This window comes from Macaca nemestrina, chromosome 11, assembly GCF_043159975.1.
Source record: "Macaca nemestrina isolate mMacNem1 chromosome 11, mMacNem.hap1, whole genome shotgun sequence".
In the NCBI taxonomy this organism is placed as follows: Eukaryota; Metazoa; Chordata; class Mammalia; order Primates; family Cercopithecidae; genus Macaca; species Macaca nemestrina.
The window spans coordinates 87,811,185-87,831,561 of NC_092135.1; the positions used below are offsets into that span (position 1 = coordinate 87,811,185).

The window sequence follows — 20,377 nt, forward strand, 5'->3', positions numbered from 1 at the left end:
TTAAAAGGTACAAAGGTAATTTTAAATTGTGATTTAATTAAGAATGGTTTTTCCAAAATTTTTATACCTGTTGACTGTTTATACAAATCCTGTAACATAGCCGATCATCCTCAGTAAAATAGTAATACCTTATTTGAAGCAGCAATTTGTTTTTAAATATACACGAAAGTCTATATTTTGAATGTGAGGATTAGAGGTGGAGAGAGAATCAATATTTAATGAAACCATTTTATGCCAGGCACAGGCATATGTGCTTGTCTACATATAGATTTTTTATCTTCCAACAACTCTGAGAAATCTTGTAAAGAGGACAAAACTAAGGTAAAGGGAAGTTAAATAGATTGTACACTGCAACATACACAGCTTCTAAAATTCAGAACCAGAGTTTCTTTTGTCAGACCTCACAGCTCATGAATCTCTTCTAAGCGATACTGAAATTTTAAGCTGAGGATGAATGCCAAATATAGGAATAAAATACTGACTTCTTGAGTTCAGTAAATCTAAATTGTATTAAAAGTTATCTGTATTATTTTTGTCCCTAGGCAGTTATTTGGCAGAAAACCAGAGTATCAGATCACAAGATGGCTCTCATGTCAGTTCTGGGGACTGCTGTTATGAACAATATGGAATCCTTTCAGTACCACTGTGAAGAATCTCAGGTATACTGCAAAAATGTTCTCTGATAATTCTGATTTACTTACGAAGCTGTTCACATATTTCCCTTTGGAGCAGTTACAGTAGAAAGAGGTTAGTCTTTTAACATTTTAATCAAATATGTGTGTGAGGTAAAAGAGACAATACAGAGCTTATGTTAAACTTCTTTCCCCAGCCCTGCTTCCCTTTTTATCTTCTGTTTGTTGCTTACAATGATTTTCAAAAAAATTATGTTCAATTTAGAATCTTTTCTGTTTACTTTCTACTATAAAAGAAAAATAGTTGACTAGGCATAGTGACTCACGCCCAGTGTGAGCCACTGGGTCTGGCCCCATACTCATTTTTCTGAGGCATATCTTTAAGTAACTTCCACAGAAAGAGGGGACACGAGAGGTAATTTTTCATGTCTGTGGCTGGGCGTGGTGGGTCACACCCGTCCCAATACTTTGGGAGGCTAAGGCAGTTGAGGCCAGAAGCTCTAGACCAGACTGGGCAACATAGTAAGACCCTGTCTCTAAAAAAGAAAATACAAAAATTGGCCGGGTGTGATGACTCACACCTGTAATCCCAGCAGTTTGGGAAGCCAAGGCGGGTGGATCACCTGAAGTCAGGAGTTTGAGACCACCCTGGCCAAAACATGGCAAAACCCCATCTCTACTAAAAATACAAAAATTAGCCAGGTATGGTGGCAGGCGCATGTAATCCCAGCTACTTGGGAGGCTGAGGCAGGAGAATCGCTTGAACCTGGGAGGCAGAGGTTCCAGTGAGCCAAGATCTTGCCACTGCACTCCAGCCTCGGCCAGAAAGAGATCCTGTCTCAAAACAAACACATTTTAAAAACAACTAAAAATTTTCATGCCTGAGAATGATTTCATCTTGCACTTTCTCTTGTTGATAGTCTGGCAGACATAGACTTGTCGATTGAAATTAATTTTTGAAATCTTGAGTATTTTTTTACTATCCATTTTTGCTAACGGGAAACAATGCATTCCACTTCTTTTTTGTTTTGTTTTGTATTTCTCGAGACAGACTCTTGCTCTGTCACCCAGGCTGTAGTGCAGTGGCGCAGTCTCGGCTCACTGCAACCCCCGCCTCCCAGGTTCAAGTGATTGTCCTGCCTCAGTCTCCTGAGTAGCTAGGATTGCAAGTGAGCACCACCACACCCAACTAATTTTTGTATTTTTAGTAGAGATGGGGTTTCACCATGGTGATCAGGCTGGTCTTGAACTCCTGACCTCAGAATCCGCCCGCCTTGGCCCCCCAAAGTGCCCATTTCTTTTTTTCTAGATGGTACGTTTTCTTCTATTTGAAAGTTGTTAGGATCTGTCCTTCATCCTTACAAGGATGTGTCTGTGTGTCTTTTATTATTTGTTTATTGTGCTGAGCACTTGATGTGGATCTTTTGAATCTGAAGGCTCATTTCTTTCTCAGCTCCAGGTTATGTACTTCCATCCATTATCACTTTGATAATTTCTGTTTTTTTTAATGAAACTCCCTATTGTCATTAAGACCTCCTGTTAATTTTCTCAGGTTTCCCATCTTTAATTTTTTCCATGAGTTTTGAGAAATCTGTTTTTTCAAGCTTCTATTGAATTTTTTTTTTTTAATTTTAAAAGTTATGTTTAATTTCCAAGAGTATTTTTTATTGCTTTTTCATACTTACTGTTTTATGGATACAAAACTTGGGTCTCTCTAAAGATAATTATTTTTGTTTTTAAATTATTTGTTCCTTTAATAATTTCTGTTTATTAGGAGGTCAGTTTTGTTTTACCTGTCAGGTCTTTTTCCTCCAGTCCTCTAATTCTCCTGTCTTTCCCCAGGAATAAGAAATCTAATTGGGAACATGGTGTTTGTGGCTGGGCTTATTGACTGTCAGGTTCCACGTTAGTGTTGAGTAATCAAGGTCCTAATTCTGTTCCTGGAGTTGTGCTAAGCAGTTGGCTTCTTTTCTTCTCTTCCATTTTTTTTCATAATTTGTTGAAACCTCTTCTGCTGCTAGGTCCCTTCCCATTCTCTTTGTAGTATTGAGTTCTTAATTATTGCTTATCATTTTATTAAAATCTTGGATGGAAGCTTGTACTCAGGTAATTCTTGGGATTTTCTTTGCCAGGGAACAATTCAGGCCAACCTTTGTGGCCAGCTACAATGTTGGCCATGATGTGACATGGTCCTATTTTTCAGAGCTCCCTAAAGAGTTGTTTTCTAGTTTTGACACACTCCAGTGCTACTTCAAACTGGTTACGGTTGCTGACTTGGGATGGCAAGGTTACTGTCTAAATTCTGCTGGATTCCTTGTAGCTTCATGGTACTTTGTTGCCTACAGTGGTAATCCAGGCAGCTTATGGCAGGAGATCTAGACTTGATACCTTTACCATCATGCCCTGGATATTCTAGCTATTATAATTTAGTCTGAAGACTAGCAGTGTTGGCATCACCTGGAAACTTACTGACAATAAAAAATCCTAGGCTTCATCCCAGATCTACTGAATCAGAATTTGCATTTTAACAAGGTCCCCAGGTGCTCATTCAAGTGTGAAAAGCACTGATCTTGACTTTGGTCAGCTATGATTTCATGAGTGAATGGGACTATCACATGAATCAGTCCTATACTTGGAAATCTTTTCCTCCCCTCTGTTTTGAGATGTGTTGCCAGATCAGTGCTTGCCCATTGAATTTTTATTTTCAGTGGGCAAGCACAGATAGAATTGCATAAAGACTCCTAGTAGTCCTTCATAGATATGATAATTTTTGCTGCACCTCTGTGTGGTTATTTTTGCATGGTGGATTGAAGGAATTAGGTAAGCATGTGTTAGTGTTCCAGTTCCACAGGCTGCCAGAATGATAAACTTGAGTGTCTCTCTGGTGAGAGTGATCATCTAACCAAATCCCTCTTCTCTTGTTGCACTGTGTGTCTAAAGTATTGTATTTATGTTGCCACCAGCTACCCATCATCACTCCATTGTTTCTGGGCTCGTATGGTTGAAGGGTACTGGTCCTATATCACAATTCCTTTGAGCCCTTTCTCCATCCCTGGCCAAAAGCAATCTTAAGTTGTTTTCCACTGCTAGTTAGTGATTGTCCTCACTCACCTCACTTCTGTCCCCATTATATACCTTTAAGATGTGCAACTTGGCCACCAAGGCCTCTTGACTAGTCTGGAATGACAGTGCCATTGGCCATTGGGAACCTTGGATGTAGAGAATCTTTATATATCTCTTCCCATAATGTGAGGGTACTTCCCCCCGCCCCCATCTACAGTGACCCCACATGGGAAGAACTAATTATTGGTGGTGATCTCAACAGGGCCGCTGCTCTGGTGGCTTTTGTGAGGCATTTCCCATCGTGACTTTGTGGGCTTGATGGAGCTCCTGAAGTTACCTTTTTGACATCTGTCTTCTCTTTGACATTTCCATCTCTGCATTACTTTATGCTAAGTTCTGAATAAATTCCTCATCGTTGCCTGATTTTAATTCCCAAAACTATATATTTTGTTTCTAGGATTTACAATTTATTTGTTTTCATATTCTTCTCTTCTAAACTTGATTTCTAGCTACCAATTCTAATTTCTTTACCTTGTTTTAAGTGGATGCTACTTTTCTTTTTTTAAAAGCATGTTACATATACTAATAATTTCAAAGTCCTTTTCATATTACTCTATCATTTCTACTTTCTTGAGACAAAATTATCTAAATCTCTGATGTTCTATATGCTTTGAAAATTTAATTTCAAAATCATCTTGAATGCCGGTTTATTGTTTTTGTTGCTTTGTTGTTGCTTTCCCCAACTTCCACTTCCTTCCCATAGTTTGGCAGATAGTTCACTTGCCAGTCCCAATTCAACAGCAGGTATCATATTAGTAATTCATGCCTCATCCTGCCAAGATTTTACAGGCCCCTTTTCTTAGCCAGTTTGGCTTAGCCTTGTTCTTGGTTTGGAGTTGTCTCTGTTCTTTCTTGTGACTCTGGCAAGCAGCTCCAGACAGTGGCCACAGTATTTTTAAACTTTTTTTTGTGTTTTTTTTTTTTTTGGAGAAGAGGTGCTATATGAGCCCCCTTTTTTAAATGGAAAGACTGATTTCAGTCCCCTGTCTTGAATGGGGTGTTTTCAGTCCTTATTTCCGTACCAGAATTGAATTTCCAGCTGACACATCTTGTTTCTGATCCTAGACCACATAGGACATTTGACTTTAGTCATCACTCCCTGTTTAATGTTTTGCAATCATAACATCTTTAACTACTTTTATGTGGGTGGCCTTTTGAAAATTTGTATTTTTTTTTTTATCACTGTTATATATTTGCAGTTGGAATGGGAGAGAAGGGGGTTTCACATGAACTTGTTTCACTGTCCTGACCAAAAGTACTTAGATTACTACTGTAAAAATGTAACTTCATGGTGGTGTGGAGATTTACTGAAAGAGGAGAAGAATTAGTGTTAGGAGACCAGCCAGGTTACATCAGTATAATCGGGGTTAAGAAGAGGAAATGGGTTTGACAGACTGGGTAGCTGGCACAGCCCCTTATCATAGTAAAGGAGTACAGGAGGAGCTAGCAGGATAGAAGTCGGATGAAATATTTTACCAAGTTTTGAATGTGGTGACATTGAGAATATTTTTGTGACAGCCAGTTGAAGATGGTAAGCACTGGGGAGTGAAAGAAATAGAAGTTACATACATCTGTGTCTTGGCATCACTGGTGTATGGGTAGTTGTTGAGTAGATGTGAATGAAATTAGGAAGAGTAACTAGAAAGCAGGAAAAAGGGGCCTGATAATGGAATTTGGGTACCATCATCATTTATACAAGGTAAGGAAAAGGGGAGAAACCAGCAAACCAGAATGAAAAGGAGGCATCAGAGAGGAAGCAGAAGGACCAAAAGAAGGTTGAAACAGATTCATTCAGTGAGACCCTTCCCAGATGAGAGAATTGTGAGGGTGTCGGGCTGCAGGGAGTCAAATAAGATAAGGGCTGCGTAGTGTCCCTTGGAGTTGGTTATTGAAGTAGAAGCCTGCTTATAGGGGATTAGAGATGAAGGGAAGAGAGAGGTGGCCCATAGTTGAGAAGCAATTAAGGAAGAGAGGTAGTTGTATTTTGCCTTCAATTTTTGTTTTGCTTTTTAGGAAATTGAGTAATACACTTGGGTACAGAATTTTGTAAAGTCTTACCTAATTTTTAATTTTGTTGCACTGATTTGGTGTCTCAAGTTATTTTTCCATGAAGTGGCCTGATTTTCACTTTTTACAGCATTTTATAAGACTTTACTGTTTTATTTTACTTTGCCATGTAACTTAAACATAGTTTGTTCTTAAGATTATCCTAAACCATTTTTAAAGCTCAAGATCTAGAATAGTAATTATTCAGTGGCCAACCACGATGGTGTGAAAGGAAATCAATAGCAATATTACATATTTCTTCTTCATTTTATTCTTTATTCTTATCCTTTCAGGGCAGACTTTTTTTAAAGTCACAAACCCAATAAGTCTTTCAGAGGCTTAAACAGGCTCTCCCTGATGCCCAGCAGGTGCTTTAAGAAGGGTCTCATGTTACCTGATAAATTATACAACCATTTTTAAATGCTGTGAAGTTTTGCAGTTAATTCAGTAGTATCATTTTATAATGGATTATACAGATTAATTTATTTTTTCAAATTGGCACAATTTGGCATTGTGACAATAATGCACTTAGTGTTCTAAAACTGGTAATGCATCTCCTTAAACACTTAATTCCAAGGACAGGGATAGTCATAGACATAGGTGGCAGCTTACAGGCTATGTTAATAAGGAGCCCCACGGTTCCTGCTTAACTAAAAATAGTACCGCCAGTGACTTGCTTGTTTTTCTCAACCTAAGCTAAAATTTTACTATTAGTGTTCCTTGACAGATTAATAACACATCTAGTTCTAGTTTTTGCTGATAAGAGATTTTAAGCATATATTTTAAATAATTTTACAAAAATCACATAGCTAGTGGTAGAACTGGGATTCAAACCTTGTCAGTCTGGCTCTGTCTTATATCCTTAACAGTATAGTATGTTGTCTTTAGCTGTGTTCGTTAACTAAAGATAAAAGTGGGAGCATATTCTCTGCTTCCTATCCCTTCAATGTCTTTCTCTTCTCTCTGGTATTCTTTTCTAGTATCCTTTTCTCTTTCCTCTTTATACATTTGTAAAGTAGAGAAAGATAGCATATAAATAACCAGTAAAATTTTTATAGAAAGAGTTTTCTAAACAAAAATGAAGCTAAAGTACAACAGTACAATCAGTATTTAGCTCTGAGGAAGTTAATACAGAGTAAAAGATTTTTTTTTTTTTAACTCAGAAATGAAAACCCAGTAAGATTGGCTTTATATAGCATACTAAGAATGAAGATAGAAACAGCAACTTCTTTATAGGAAAAGATGGTTAAAGAGAAAAGGACAAACAGCCAGAGAAAAGTCACAATGTGAGGAAACTTTTAAAAGACAGAAAAAGGTTGAGTAGAGAGTGAATGCTGTCGTCCCATGACAGTTAAATATCTGAAAGTATAACCATTCTTGAAGATTTTGTAAATGCCAATTTTTCCATAGAATTGCAAAAAAGGCACACAGCACCAGTGTAGCATGCTTTACTATTTTATTTAATGTTAATACTTGAGACGTGGTTATCAGGAAGTATATGGCTTTTTAGACCTTAAGATGAAAATCTGTTTTTTAATTTTTTTTATACCTCTCAAAGTGTGCATAGCTAGACCCATGGAACTACATTGTTGACATTGCATATTCTATAATTATTATATAGATTTATCTCAGTGGATTTCTTCCAAAGTGTGATGCAGACCACTCTTTCACTAGTCTTTCAACACCAGAAAGAAGTTTCATCTTCATAAACAGTCGACCAGTACATCAAAAAGATATCTTAAAGGTAATATGCTTTAGAAAAAAAAAATTATTTGAATTGAAAATTTGTCACATTGTAACAAGGACTACTTCCAAGAATTTGCTCTAAAACAAAGAAAAAGAAATACAATATCATTTATTAAGCATTATGCATGATAAAAAGATATATGATGTCTCTCTTATTCTTCACAGCAATTCTGGACTGCATTATCATCCCCATTTATAGTGAGGAAACAAATGTTCAATGTTTCTCTTAGGCCACATAGCCAGGAAATTGAGAGTTGGAGAGTTAGTAGTTTTTTTGCTTTTTTTTTTTTTTTTTTCCTGAGACAAGAGTTTTGCTCTCCAGGCTGGAGTGCAATGGCATGTGGCGTGATCTTGACTCACTGCAACCTCCGCCTCCTGGGTTTGAACAATTCTCCTGCCTCAGCCTCCCAAGTAGCTGGTATTACAGGCACCTGCCCCCATGCCCAGCTAATTTTTTTTGTAGTCTTAGTAGAGATGGGGTTTCACCATTTGGCCAGGCTGATCTCGAGCTCCTGTACTCAAGTGATCTGCCTGCCTCGGCCTCCCAAAGTGCTGGGATTACAAGCCAGAGCCACCACACCAGAGTTTTGATTTGAACCCTAAGCCTTCAGAACTTACATGACATTGTGATTTTTAATTATTAAGCCAGTTTCATTGCATGTTTGTACTTGTTATGAATGTTTGTGCTTCATTTAGGTTTAAGGCCTCCAAAGGAGTATTACTACTTAGATAATGCTTTTCACTTTTTTTGGTTTGTTTGTTTGTTTGTTTTTTTGAGATGCAGCCTTGCTCTTTTGCCCATGCTAGAGTGCAGTAGCATGATCTCGGCTCACTGCAACCTCTATCTCCCAGGTTCAAGCGATTCTCCTGCCTCATCCTCCCAAGTATCTGGGATTACAGGTTCCTGCCACTATGCCCTGCTAATCTTTCTACTTTTTAGTAGAGATGGGGTTTCACCACGTTGACCAGGCTGGTCTTGAACTCCTGACCTCAAGTGATCCCCCTGCCTTGGCTTCCTAAAGTACTGGGATCACAGGCATGAGCCACTGTGCCCAGCTATGATAATGCTTTTCCTAATAAGCAGTTGCATCTACTCAATTTCTCAGTTGAATTTGCTTGTTTTTATTGTACTTTAAGTTTGGTGATATTTTCTTTATGTACATATTATTTTTTCTTTTATTTATTACATGTATTTCTAGTTAATCCGACATCATTACAACCTGAAATGCCTAAAGGAATCTACTCGTTTGTATCCTATTTTCTTTCTGAAAATCGGCGTTCCTACAGCTGATGTTGATGTAAATTTAACACCAGATAAAAGTCAAGTATTATTACAAAATAAGGTAACTCTTTTCAGATAATTTTTTGTTACGCTATTTATAAACATATATTCCTGTTTTCATATTAAAAAGATTTGTTTATATTTTTCTTTTTTATTATTTAAAATCTTGTCTATTTTTTCATAATTTCCCCTAACATTTGTTAATTTGTATTTTTAGGAATCTGTTTTAATTGCTCTTGAAAATCTGATGACGACTTGTTATGGACCATTACCTAGTACAAATTCTTATGAAAATAATGAAACAGATGTTTCCGCAGCTGACATCGTTCTTAGTAAAACAGCAGAAACAGATGTGCTTTTTAATAAAATGGAATCATCTGGAAAGAATTATTCAAATGTTGATACTTCAGTCATTCCGTTCCAAAATGATATGCATAATGATGAATCTGGAAAAAACACTGATGATTGTTTAAATCACCAGATAAGTGCTGGTGACTTTGGTTATGGTCATTGTAGTAGTGAAATTTCTAACACTGATAAAAACACTAAGAATGCATTTCAAGACATTTCAATGAGTAATTTATCATGGGAGAACACTCAGACGGAATATAGTAAAACTTGTTTTGTAGGTTCCGTTAAGCACACCCAGTCAGAAAATGACAATAAAGACCATATAGCTGAGAGTGGGGAAAATGAGGAAGAAGCAGGTCTTGAAAACTCTTTGGAAATTTCTGCAGATGAGTGGAGCAGGGGAAATATACTTAAAAATTCAGTGGGAGAGAATATTGAACCTGTGAAAATTTTAGTGCCTGAAAAAAGTTTACCATGTAAAGTAAGTAATAATAATCATCCAAGTCCTGAACAAATGAATCTTAATGAAGATCCATGTAACAAAAAATCAAATGTAATAGATAATAAATCTGGAAAAGTTACAGCTTATGATTTACTTAGCAATCGAGTAATCAAGAAACCCATGTCAGCAAGTGCTCTTTTTGTTCAAGATCATCGTGCTCAGTTTCTCATAGAAAATCCTAAGACTAGTTTAGAGGATGCAACACTACAAATTGAAGAACTGTGGAAGACGTTGAGTGAAGACGAAAAACTGAAGTAAGTTTCCAGAGCTTGCATGTGACTTGAATGTTCAGCTATTTCCATTCTATATGACTCACTGTTCAAAAAGAATTTTTTTCACTTCTTATTTATGGAAAAGCAGATCGGAAAATACCTTTGGCTTGGATAAAGTACCTTTTTTGGTAACACTTTTTTTCCTGCTAATTTAGGTTTTTTGTTGGGGCGGGGCTCGTTTTATTTTGTTTTGTTTGTTTCTTTGTTTGTTTTAATATAAGCCTTAACTGTTTTTTGATTTACTAAGTTTTTTGCTATAGGTTTTCCATTCATCTTCTCAGTTTCAAACCACCATTATGTTCTTTTGTTTTGTTTTATGTTTAATGACTTTTCTGTTGTAGAACTTTTTTTAAAAGCTTTTGCATTGGAACAGTTATAACTGGTGTTTTTAATATCTTAACTAATCCCTTTCTTAAATTGGTCTCCAAAATATGTAGCACAACACAAAAAATTTTGTATTATTGGCGATTCAATTTAGTGTTGTTCATTCATACTGTTTCTATTCAGTATAACTTAAGGCTTGCTTCTAAGATGTATTATTTATTATAACTTATAAACTATAGTGGGTATTTTTATTATGTAAATAGGTGATTTGATCTGTCTTTGATTAAAATAGTACTTGCCATGTTTAAATTAGATTATCTGAATAAATGTTCCAAAATAATATGATGAATGTTTTTAATTGACTAGGACACTTAATATAAACACAAAATATTACGTTCTGGTGATCTAACCCAGCAGAAAATGAGAGTAAAATTATACCTCCAATCATATACAGGTATCTAAGTATCTCAATATTATATCAAGTGTGTGGGAAAAATTTTAAAGGTAATCCGTCTGGAGTTTATTTTTGGTGATAAACTCCCTAGATACTTGACCAATTTTTTTTTCATTCTTTCCTTAGCTTATTCAGCCTTATAAAAACAGTATCAATTTAAAATGATAAAGACCACTGTTAATACCAAAATGAAAAGCCCCCATAAAGCTTTTCTCTTCAGCCTTTTTTTGTCACCTTTTTTTTTTTTTTTAAGTGGGAATGGTTATTGTATTTTGTTATTTTGGAAATATCCACAAAAGTAGACATTTTTAAGTATAAAGCCATTACCCCATTTCACCACCCATCATCTCATGGTCAGTCCTGTTAGTCCTGTTTCATCCATACTTCCATTCACTTTCTTTCCCTTTCTTTATTATTCTGAAGCAAATCATAGGCATATCATCTCAGTATGTATCTCTAAGAGATAAAGATACTCATATTTTAAACATAACCATAATAAAATTGTCATAACTTTTTAAAGGTATAGATTCCTTAACATAGCAAATACTCAGTGTTCAAATTTATAATTGTTTCATAAATGTCAGATTTTTAAAGATTTGTTTTGAATCATGATGCAAATAAGGTTCACACAGTTGTGATTGTCTTTAGTTTTACCTAAATGACACAACTATGCAGTTTAAAGGTGAGGGGACTTAACTTTTAAATACAGTAAGTCCACAAAAGTTGAATTGCATTGCCCGGGGAAATGAACTGAGAATTGTCTGAGAATAGAAAAAAATCATAGTTATTTCAAGTTCTCAAGGAAATAGGGACAGTGTACAGGCTTATGATGGAAACTTACCTTGCTGACTGTTCCTTTGCAGCCTCACAACAGCAGGTACCCTTCCAGTTGCCTTTTGGGGAATGTCTGCATTGTTTCTCCTTGCGGGTCCCAAGGTGTCAGGTTCCTAGGATTATGATTAATAGACTTCATCTAAAAATCCATTTACCATCAATTACCAGAATATTCCAGGTAATATTCTGGAATCAAGCTTACTTTCTCTCACATTGCCCTAAAGTAGACAAAAGAGGCATTGATGGTCAAGACCTCTGAAGCTTCACCTGGGTTCTAACCACAGTTCTTTGTTAGCTTTTTATTAAAAAGTGTGGACAGTCTCTCATGGATTGTTGTGAGGATTAAATAATATATTGTGTGTTATGATACAGGATAATTACTAACACATAGTAAATGATTGCTCACAATGTCAATATGATCAGTTTTTAATCTATGAAAGGGAATTTTTCTGTTGAGAAGAACATTTTTCATTTGCTGAGTCAAGATTAAATTGAATTTGGAGGCCAGAAATAGAAATCAATGAAGGCCGGGCACGGTGGCTCACGCTTGTAATCCCAGCACTTTGGGAGGCCGAGATGGGCGGATCACGAGGTCAGGAGATCGAGACCATCCTGACTAACACGGTGAAACCCCGTCTCTACTAAAAATACAAAACTTAGCCGGGCGCGGTGGCGGCCGGCGCCTGTAGTCCCAGCTACACGGGAGGCTGAGGCAGGAGAACGGCGTGAACCCGGGAGGCGGACCTTGCAGTGAGCTGAGATCTGGCCACTGCACCCCAACCTGGGCGACTGAGCGAGACTCCGTCTCCAAAAAAAAAAAAAAAAAGAAATCAATGAAGAAAATATAGGTATCTTGGGATGAGAGTTCTATTGTATGTCACAGAGTGCTGTGTTAGAACCTTTCAGAGCCAGGGTTCTGGGACCATGATCAGTTGAGTCTAGTATCATGATTAGTGAGAAGGTAGAGCAAAAATGATATCATACCCAAGAATCGTACTAGCTACCACTTCTCTCCCTGTCTTTATCTTGGCATTCTTTCCATGATACTAAATTCTCTAACATATATTAAGGGATATGAGAGTAGACTCCTCTTCTGTAGACCTTCAGTCCATTCTTTTCTTCCTTCCTTTTTTCTTCCTTTTTTCCTTTTCCTCTCTTCTCTCTGTCCCTCCTTTCCCTTCCCTTCCTTCAACTAGGAAATATTAAGGGTTTTCTGTGTATAAGGCCTGATGTACTCTAGATAGTCACAAATAAAACATACTTTCCCAACTCATGAATCGTGTAGGCTAGTAAGGAAGATTCAGTTAAACAAGAATGTGATGAGCTTTAAGACATAAGTTTTAAATATAAGGAGTTAGGGAAAAACTTGGCAGTTGGACTTAATATTATCTCTGGGACAGGTAATGCTTCCCTGCATAGAAATTAACTAGAAGGATTTTAGGGAATTGTGTAGATTGGAGGAACAGTATGTGAGAAGGCCCAGGAGCTAGAAGGAACATGGTGTTATTAAGGAGATAAGATTCTATGACGGGAACAGAATATGAGGGAGTATGTGTAAAGAAAGTTGGGGGAAGGTGGGGCTGGATAATGGAAGATTCTCAAAGCTATAACAAAGAGTTTGAATAAGGAGTAGGATCAGGATTGTTCAGTTATTAAAATTCCTCTTTGGGAGGCCGAGACGGGCGGATCCCGAGGTCAGGAGATGGAGACCATCCTGGCTAACATGGTGAAACCCCATCTCTACTAAAAAATACAAAAAATCTAGCCGGGCGAGGTGGCGGGCACCTGTAGTCCCAGCTACTCGGGAGGCTGAGGCAGGAGAATGGCGTAAACCCGGGATGGGGAGCTTGCAGTGAGCCGAGATCTGGCCACTGCACTCCAGCCTGGGCGATAGAGTGAGACTCTGTCTCAAAAAAAAAAAAAAAAAAAAAAAAAATTCCGATGAGAGCTTGGGACGGATTTTGGAATCAGGGGGTTACTTCCATTGTTTTAGTTCTTCCTTTCTGGAGTTTTTGTTTGTTTGTTTTTTTCCTTCCTAACCTTTCTTCTAGTGGATTAAAATCCAGATTTGGGCCATGTGCCCTACCACTGGGGTCTCAGCTGACGTTAGCTTGAGCTTTTCACTTGCAGTATTTATGAATATATTGCTATTTAAACTAAGAAAAATATTGCAATTAGGGGATTATGAAAATGATAAATTTTATAACTAAATGCAGTGTTTAGTCACGAGAACATTATTTGAATTGACTTCTGGTCAAATCAGGATTAATATTTTCCATTCAAGTTACTAAATCCCTTCTTGACATTAAGTACAATGGTAGCAGCTGCTTTTACTTAACATTTACTTAATATTCCTTTGGACACAACTTTTTATATTTCCCAAAGATGAGTACCATATGTGAAAATTTGCACATTATAAGTAATTACAAATGGTGACCTTTGTTTTCTACTCATTTTACCACTGCACAGGAAAAATCTTTAATTTGAATGTCTAAGAGCTAAAAATACTATTTCTAGGACCTGTTGAAAGTAAACTATTGAAAATCATGTGTTTTATATAGCTATTCCAGAACCTCAGATTCTAAGTAGATAATAACTTTAAAATTGTGAATATGGCATGGTAAGTAACCAAAGGAGCCATTTTTTAATGTAATTTACAATGAAACAAGGTCTTTTTTGAATAATCTTATTCAGATAACATTTCTTCATTCAGCAGACAGGCACCGAGCACAAATTACATGCCATGCTGTGATCTCCTGTCTTTTAAATCTCACTTTTAACAGCACTGTTCTCTCAATAATATTTTTATTTCTTCACATTCCATATTTTCCCTTGAGATTATTTTATATATATATATATAAAATAAAATTCAGTTAGTGTTTTAAGAGCATGAGATTAGAGATAACCTTAATTCTCTAGTCCCAAGTTTAAAACATTCTTAAAAAATAATCTTTTTGCAAAGTTACTTAATTTCCAACCATTACTCGCCCCTTCATTGTGAGATTTTTGTTTCTTGGTAGAAAATAATGACAGCAAAACATTTATCACCGTTTACTTTGTGCTAAGTAGTATTCTAAGTACTTGGCACACTTTAACTCATTTTATTTCTCACAACAAAACTGAGTAGATGTAGATTATCCATATGTTACAGTTGAGCATAATGAGACACAGAAAGATTAAATAATTTTCATAGGTTTACAGAACTACTAAGTGGCAGAACCAAGCCAGGCTGTCTTCAGAGTCTGTGTGCTTCATCACCACACTTTGCTGAACAAATAGCAGTAGTTTCCAATTCTGGGTATGTAATGGAATCACCTGTGGAGCTCTGTAAAAACAGAGCTGCCCAATCTCAACCTCGGCCTAGAGAATTAGAAGCTCTGAGGGTGGGATCCAGGTATCACTTTTTAAGAAAAGGGGTGACATAACCGCTGTGCTAGGTCTTTGGCCCCGGAAGTTTCATTTTTCTTACATTGTTGACAAAAAGATCTCTTAACTTTCTACCCAGTGTAATTTTTTTTTTTTATTCTTGAGTTCTTAGAATCTATCCAGTATAATTTTTCAAACATCCATTATCTTGTACCTTTGAAATTGAGTTAAATTAGATGGTTTGGGTGTGTTTAGTTTATCCAAATATATCTTTTCATTGATGACTAACATGAGAATAAAAATATTAACAATTAGCTAATCACATACTTTCTGTTTTGTGGTTATTGTAGTGACTATAATTTCACTAGCAGTTACTAAATGAAGTATTATATACATAAATTTTCTTTTGTGTTATTCGGGAATTGTTTATTCTATGTTGATGTTAAAGCAGATTTATAAGGAACTCTTCAGATCCGGAATTAATCCATTTCTTTATTCATCCTCTCTTAGAAATTCTGATTGCTTATGGCTCAAAGCTTTCTTAAATGTTTTTTTTTTTTTTTAAACTGGGTAAAATTTACCTAATGTGAATTGCAGAGATGTTAACGGTGTAATTTAATGTATTTTCATACATGTCTACACACACATAAACATCACCCCAGACAAAATAGAGAACATCTCCATCATCCCAGAATGGTTCCTCATGCCACCTCTCAGCCAGTGTAGTTCTTCTTTTTTTTTTTTTTAAATCAAAGAGTAATACTCAGTTGTATAAATATACCAAAATATGTTTATTTAGTCTCCAGTTGATGGACATTTGAGTTGTTTCCAGTTTGGGGCTATTATGAGTAAAATTATGTTGTTTACTTTCCAAATATTTGGGGCTTTTCCGGATATTTCATTTCTAATTTAAGTGTTTCATGGATAGAGAAAATGCTAAGTTAGATTTCAATCTTTTGAAAAGTAATGAGAATTAAGGCCCAGTGTATGTTCTATCTCAACAAATGTTCCATGTTCACTTAAAAAGAATCAGGATTCTCCAGTTGCTAGATGGTAGTGTTCCAAAATGTCAGTTAAGTATTAAGTAGTTGATAATATTGCTAAAATCTTGTACAGCTTTGAGGATTTTTTTTTTTTTTTTTTTTTTTTTTTTTTTTGAGGAGGATCTCTAGTTCTGTCAGTTACTGAGGTAGGAGTATATACTGTTGCCTGCCACTCTGGCTTCTTATGCTTACTATTTGCATGGTGTATCTTTTTTTTTCAGTCTTTTAGACTATCCCCATCTTTATATTTAAAATGTAACGCTTGTAGACAAAGTTGGGTGTTACTTTTTAAATTCAGTTTGATAATCTGTGCCTTTGAATTGCAATATTTAGTCCATGTAATGTAATAATTGATATGGTTGGGTTTAGGTCTGCCATTTTCCTGTTTGTTTTCTGTTTGTCCTATCTCCATTTTGTTCTTTTGTTCCTCCTTTTTTGGGGGGGAGAGGAGCCCTTTAGGGTTAAAAGAATATATTTCAGTATCTAATTTTAATTTCTTTATTGAGTTTCCATTAGTTTTTGCTTTGGTGATTACATTATGCATCCTTATCATAATCTACTTGGAGTTAATAAAATGTAAAAACCCTGTAAGTATAATTTCACTTATATTTGGTGTCACTCTCCTTAATTGTGCACATATACTGGCAACTAATTCTCATCTTAATCTGAAAACGTCTATTTCATCTTCATTTTTGAAGGACTTTTTTTTAATGATATAGCCGGATTCTGGGTTCTTTTGCCACTTAAAAGATTTCACTGTTGACCAGGCGCAGTGGCTCATGCCTGTAATCCCAGCACTTTGGGAGGCGGAGGCAGGTGGATCACCTGAAGTCAGAAGTTTGAGACCAGCCTGGCCAACATGGTGAAACCCCCTCTCTACTAAAAATACAAAATTAGCTGGGGGTGGTTGTGTACGCCTCTAATCCCAGCTACTCTGTAGGCTGAGGCAGGAGAATCGCTTAGAACCTGGGAGGCAGAGGTTACAGTGAGCTGAAATTGTGCCACTGCACTCTAGCCTGGAGGATGGAGGGAGACTCTGTCTCAAAAAAAAAAAAAAAAAAATTTCACTGTCATCTGCCTCTGCATTGCTCTTTATGATATCCATTATTTTTGCTGTTTCCTCTTTGTACTGTTTTTTTCCTATTTTCAGGATTTTATCTTAATCTTTGGTTTTCAGCGGTTGAATGTAATATACCTACCTGTGAATTTCTTTGCATTTATTCTCTTGGGAGGTTTGTTGACCTTCTTGCATCTGTAAGTTGTATTTCTCCAAATTTGCTGATTATCAACCCTAATTTCTTCACATTTTATTTTCTTTCCCAGTTTTCCGTTGTTTATCTGGGACTCCCATGACATATATATTAGATCATTTGTTTTGCCTTAGGTCGCTGCAGTGCTTTTCTAGTTGTCTTCACTTTTCTGTGAAAACAACACATTTTATCATTTCTATTGATCTGTCTTCAACTTTACTGACCCTTTCTTTTGCCATCTTTTTATCTGCTGTTAAGCCTGCCCAGTGAATATTTAATTTCTGTTATTGTATTTTGTAGGTCTAGAATTTCCATTGTATTTTTTTTGTATAATTTCCACTAATCTGTTGAGATTCCCCCTTCTGTTCTCTCATGATAATCTTTTAATACCTTAAACATTTATTAAACCTGTTTTTAAGTGGTTTTTTTGGTAATGTTGACATCTGGGTCATCTTGAGGTTGGCTTCTACTGACCACTTTTTCTTTTGACCATGACTCACGTTTTCTTGTTTTATTTGTTAGAGTGGTAACTTTTGATTGTATAGCAGGCATTGTGGGTAGTATGCTTAAAATTCTAGATTCTGTTATCCTCTTCTGAAAAGTGCTGATTTTTGTTCTACCAGGTATTTAAATTACTAACAGATCACCTTGAGCTTATGGAGGTTTTGTTTTATACTTTGTTAGGGAGAAGCTGTTTCAATTTTGTTCTTGGTCCCAGGGCAACTTCCTTAGTTTAGGACATAGGTTTTTTATCCTAAGATGTGGCCCTCTTCCAGTTTTAATTGAAAGCCCAAAGTGTTCACCAGGCCATGAAACTGTGGAATTCAGATTCCAAACGTTGTTTCCCCTGCAATGGGCAGCAGCTGAAATCTCTGTTCAGCTCATTTAACCTTCTAATGGTTGTTTTTCTTTGGGTTCCCACACATGGAATTTTCTGGGATTTTCTTTCTCAATTTTCAGTTGTTCTGGAAGCAGATAGCTCTGTGTCCTGGAGACTCAGGCTAGTAAGAGTGCAACTTTCTGATTGAGTTCTGACCACCCTGGTCCGCCTTAATACTGAGGACTGCCCTCTGGTTAGAAGTCCTATAAATGTGGGACTCTGTCTCGTTTTTCACTCCCCAAGGAGTGAATCCATTCTAATTTCTTCCTGCTTTTGGCTGTTCTTCAGTGCCTACTTTAAATAATTGAGGGTTTTTTGTTTGTTTGTGTACTTGTTTGTTGTTTTCTTTTTTCTTTTTGTTTTTGTTTTTTTTTTGAGACAGTCTCGCTCTGTCGCCCAGGTTGGAATGCAATAGCGCGATCTCGGTTCATTGCAACTTCTGCCTCCTGGGTTCAAGCGATTCTCATGCCTCAGCCTTCCAAGTAGCTGGGACTACAGGTGCACACCAACATGCCTGGCTAACATTTGTGTTTTTAGTAGAGACAATATTTCGCCATTTTGGCCAGGCTAGTCTTAAACTCCTGACGTCAGGTGATCTGCCCGCCTCGGCCTCCCAAAGTGCTGGATTACAGGCATGAACCATCACCATGCCTGGCCAATAACTGATTTTTATATTTTGTTCAGTGTTTATCATAGTTATATTCAGGAGTTAGTCTAATACATGTTCCTTTGTCATTACTATACCTGGAATACCAGTTCTTTAGTTTTATAAAATTCAGATGGTTAATATATTTCTGATTATGATCTCATTAATTCTATTTTATTTCTGTTCTTAGATATGAAGAGAAGGCTACTAAAGACTTGGAACGATACAATAGTCAAATGAAGAGAGCCATTGAACAGGAGTCACAAATATCATTAAAAGATGGCAGAAAAAAGATAAAACCCGCCAGTGCATGGAATTTGGCCCAGAAGCACAAGTTGAAAACCTCATTATCTAATCAACCAAAACTTGATGAACTCCTTCAGTCCCAAATTGAAAAAAGGAGTCAAAATATTAAAATGGTACAGATCCCCTTTTCTATGAAAAACTTAAGAATAAATTTTGAGAAACAAAACAAAGTTGACTTAGAAGAGAAGGATGAACCTTGCTTGATCCACAGTCTCAGGTTTCCTGATGCATGGCTAATGACATCCAAAACAGAGGTAATGTTATTAAATCCATATAGAGTAGAAGAAGCCCTGCTATTTAAAAGACTTCTTGAGAATCATAAACTTCCTGCAGAGCCACTGGAAAAGCCAATTATGTTAACAGAGAGGTATGATGATACAATCTTTTTTAAATGTAAAAATATTTATTATAATAGTTCAAACTAGATTAGAAATTAAAGATAGAAAGTTGAGAATGGTTCCTAGTAAGGATTAGTGGTATTTATTTATTTATTTTAATCTTTTAAAAATGTGATTTCTAGGCCGGGCACGGTGGCTCACGCCTGTAATCCCAGCACCTTGGGAGGCCGAGGTGGGTGGATCACGAGGTCAGGAGTTTGAGACCAGCCTGGCCAACATGGTGAAACCCTGTCTCTACTAAAAATACAATAATTAGCCAGGTATGGTGGCATGCACCTGTAGTCCCAGCTACTTGGGAGGTGGAGGCAGGAGAATCGCTTGAACCTGGGAGGTGGAGGTTGCAGTGAGCTGAGACAGTGCCACTGCACTCCAGCCTGGGTGACAGAGCAAGAGTCTGTCTCAAAAAAAAAATTTTTTTTTAATAAATAAAAATTAAAAAATATATATATATGTATTTGATTTCTAATCTTTAATGGAATTGTTTGTAAATAATATTAGAATACTCTGGATAGTTCACTTCTACATTTAATAAATATGAAGCTCATTTCTCTTGTACATTAGTGACTTCTCTAGGGTAATTTTGAAGTTAGATTGCCATGACTTTATTCCATTATGTACTCATTGTTTTAACATTTTCAAACACATAATAAAATAGAAGTATACGATGCATACCTTTATCAGTAATTATCCAAGACTTTGCCACATTTGCTTTACCTTTCTATACAGTATATAAACGTGCATTTTCTTTCCTTTGCCAAAGTAGTTTAGAACAATTCCCCTTCCTACATCTTTCAATATATCTCTCTCAAAAAATGGCTGTTTTCTAACCTAACCACAATACCTTTTTCATACCTTAAATAATAATAATTCCTTGTAATTGTTCCTCATTATCTCAAAATACCTTTTTTCCCAGGTTTTTAAA

The 20,377-nt window shown here is 36.3% G+C and overlaps 1 protein-coding gene across 12 annotated transcripts in view; it reads left to right on the forward strand.

Annotated features, from left to right (window-relative positions):
• LOC105468226 (PMS1 homolog 1, mismatch repair system component) overlaps positions 1-20,377 on the forward strand; it is a 90,337-nt gene that overhangs the window by 57,559 nt on the left and 12,401 nt on the right. For 9 of the 12 annotated variants that reach the window (XM_071073067.1, XM_011718318.3, XM_071073066.1 and 6 more), the window contains 5 exons: positions 543-659; positions 7,423-7,545; positions 8,747-8,890; positions 9,047-9,936; positions 18,942-19,424. In XM_071073067.1, coding sequence (XP_070929168.1) covers positions 543-659; positions 7,423-7,545; positions 8,747-8,890; positions 9,047-9,936; positions 18,942-19,424 — 1,757 coding nt within the window. The remainder of the gene's footprint in view (positions 1-542; positions 660-7,422; positions 7,546-8,746; positions 8,891-9,046; positions 9,937-18,941; positions 19,425-20,377) is intronic. The other 3 variants (XM_071073071.1, XM_071073072.1, XM_011718319.3) reach the window with 2 other exon arrangements.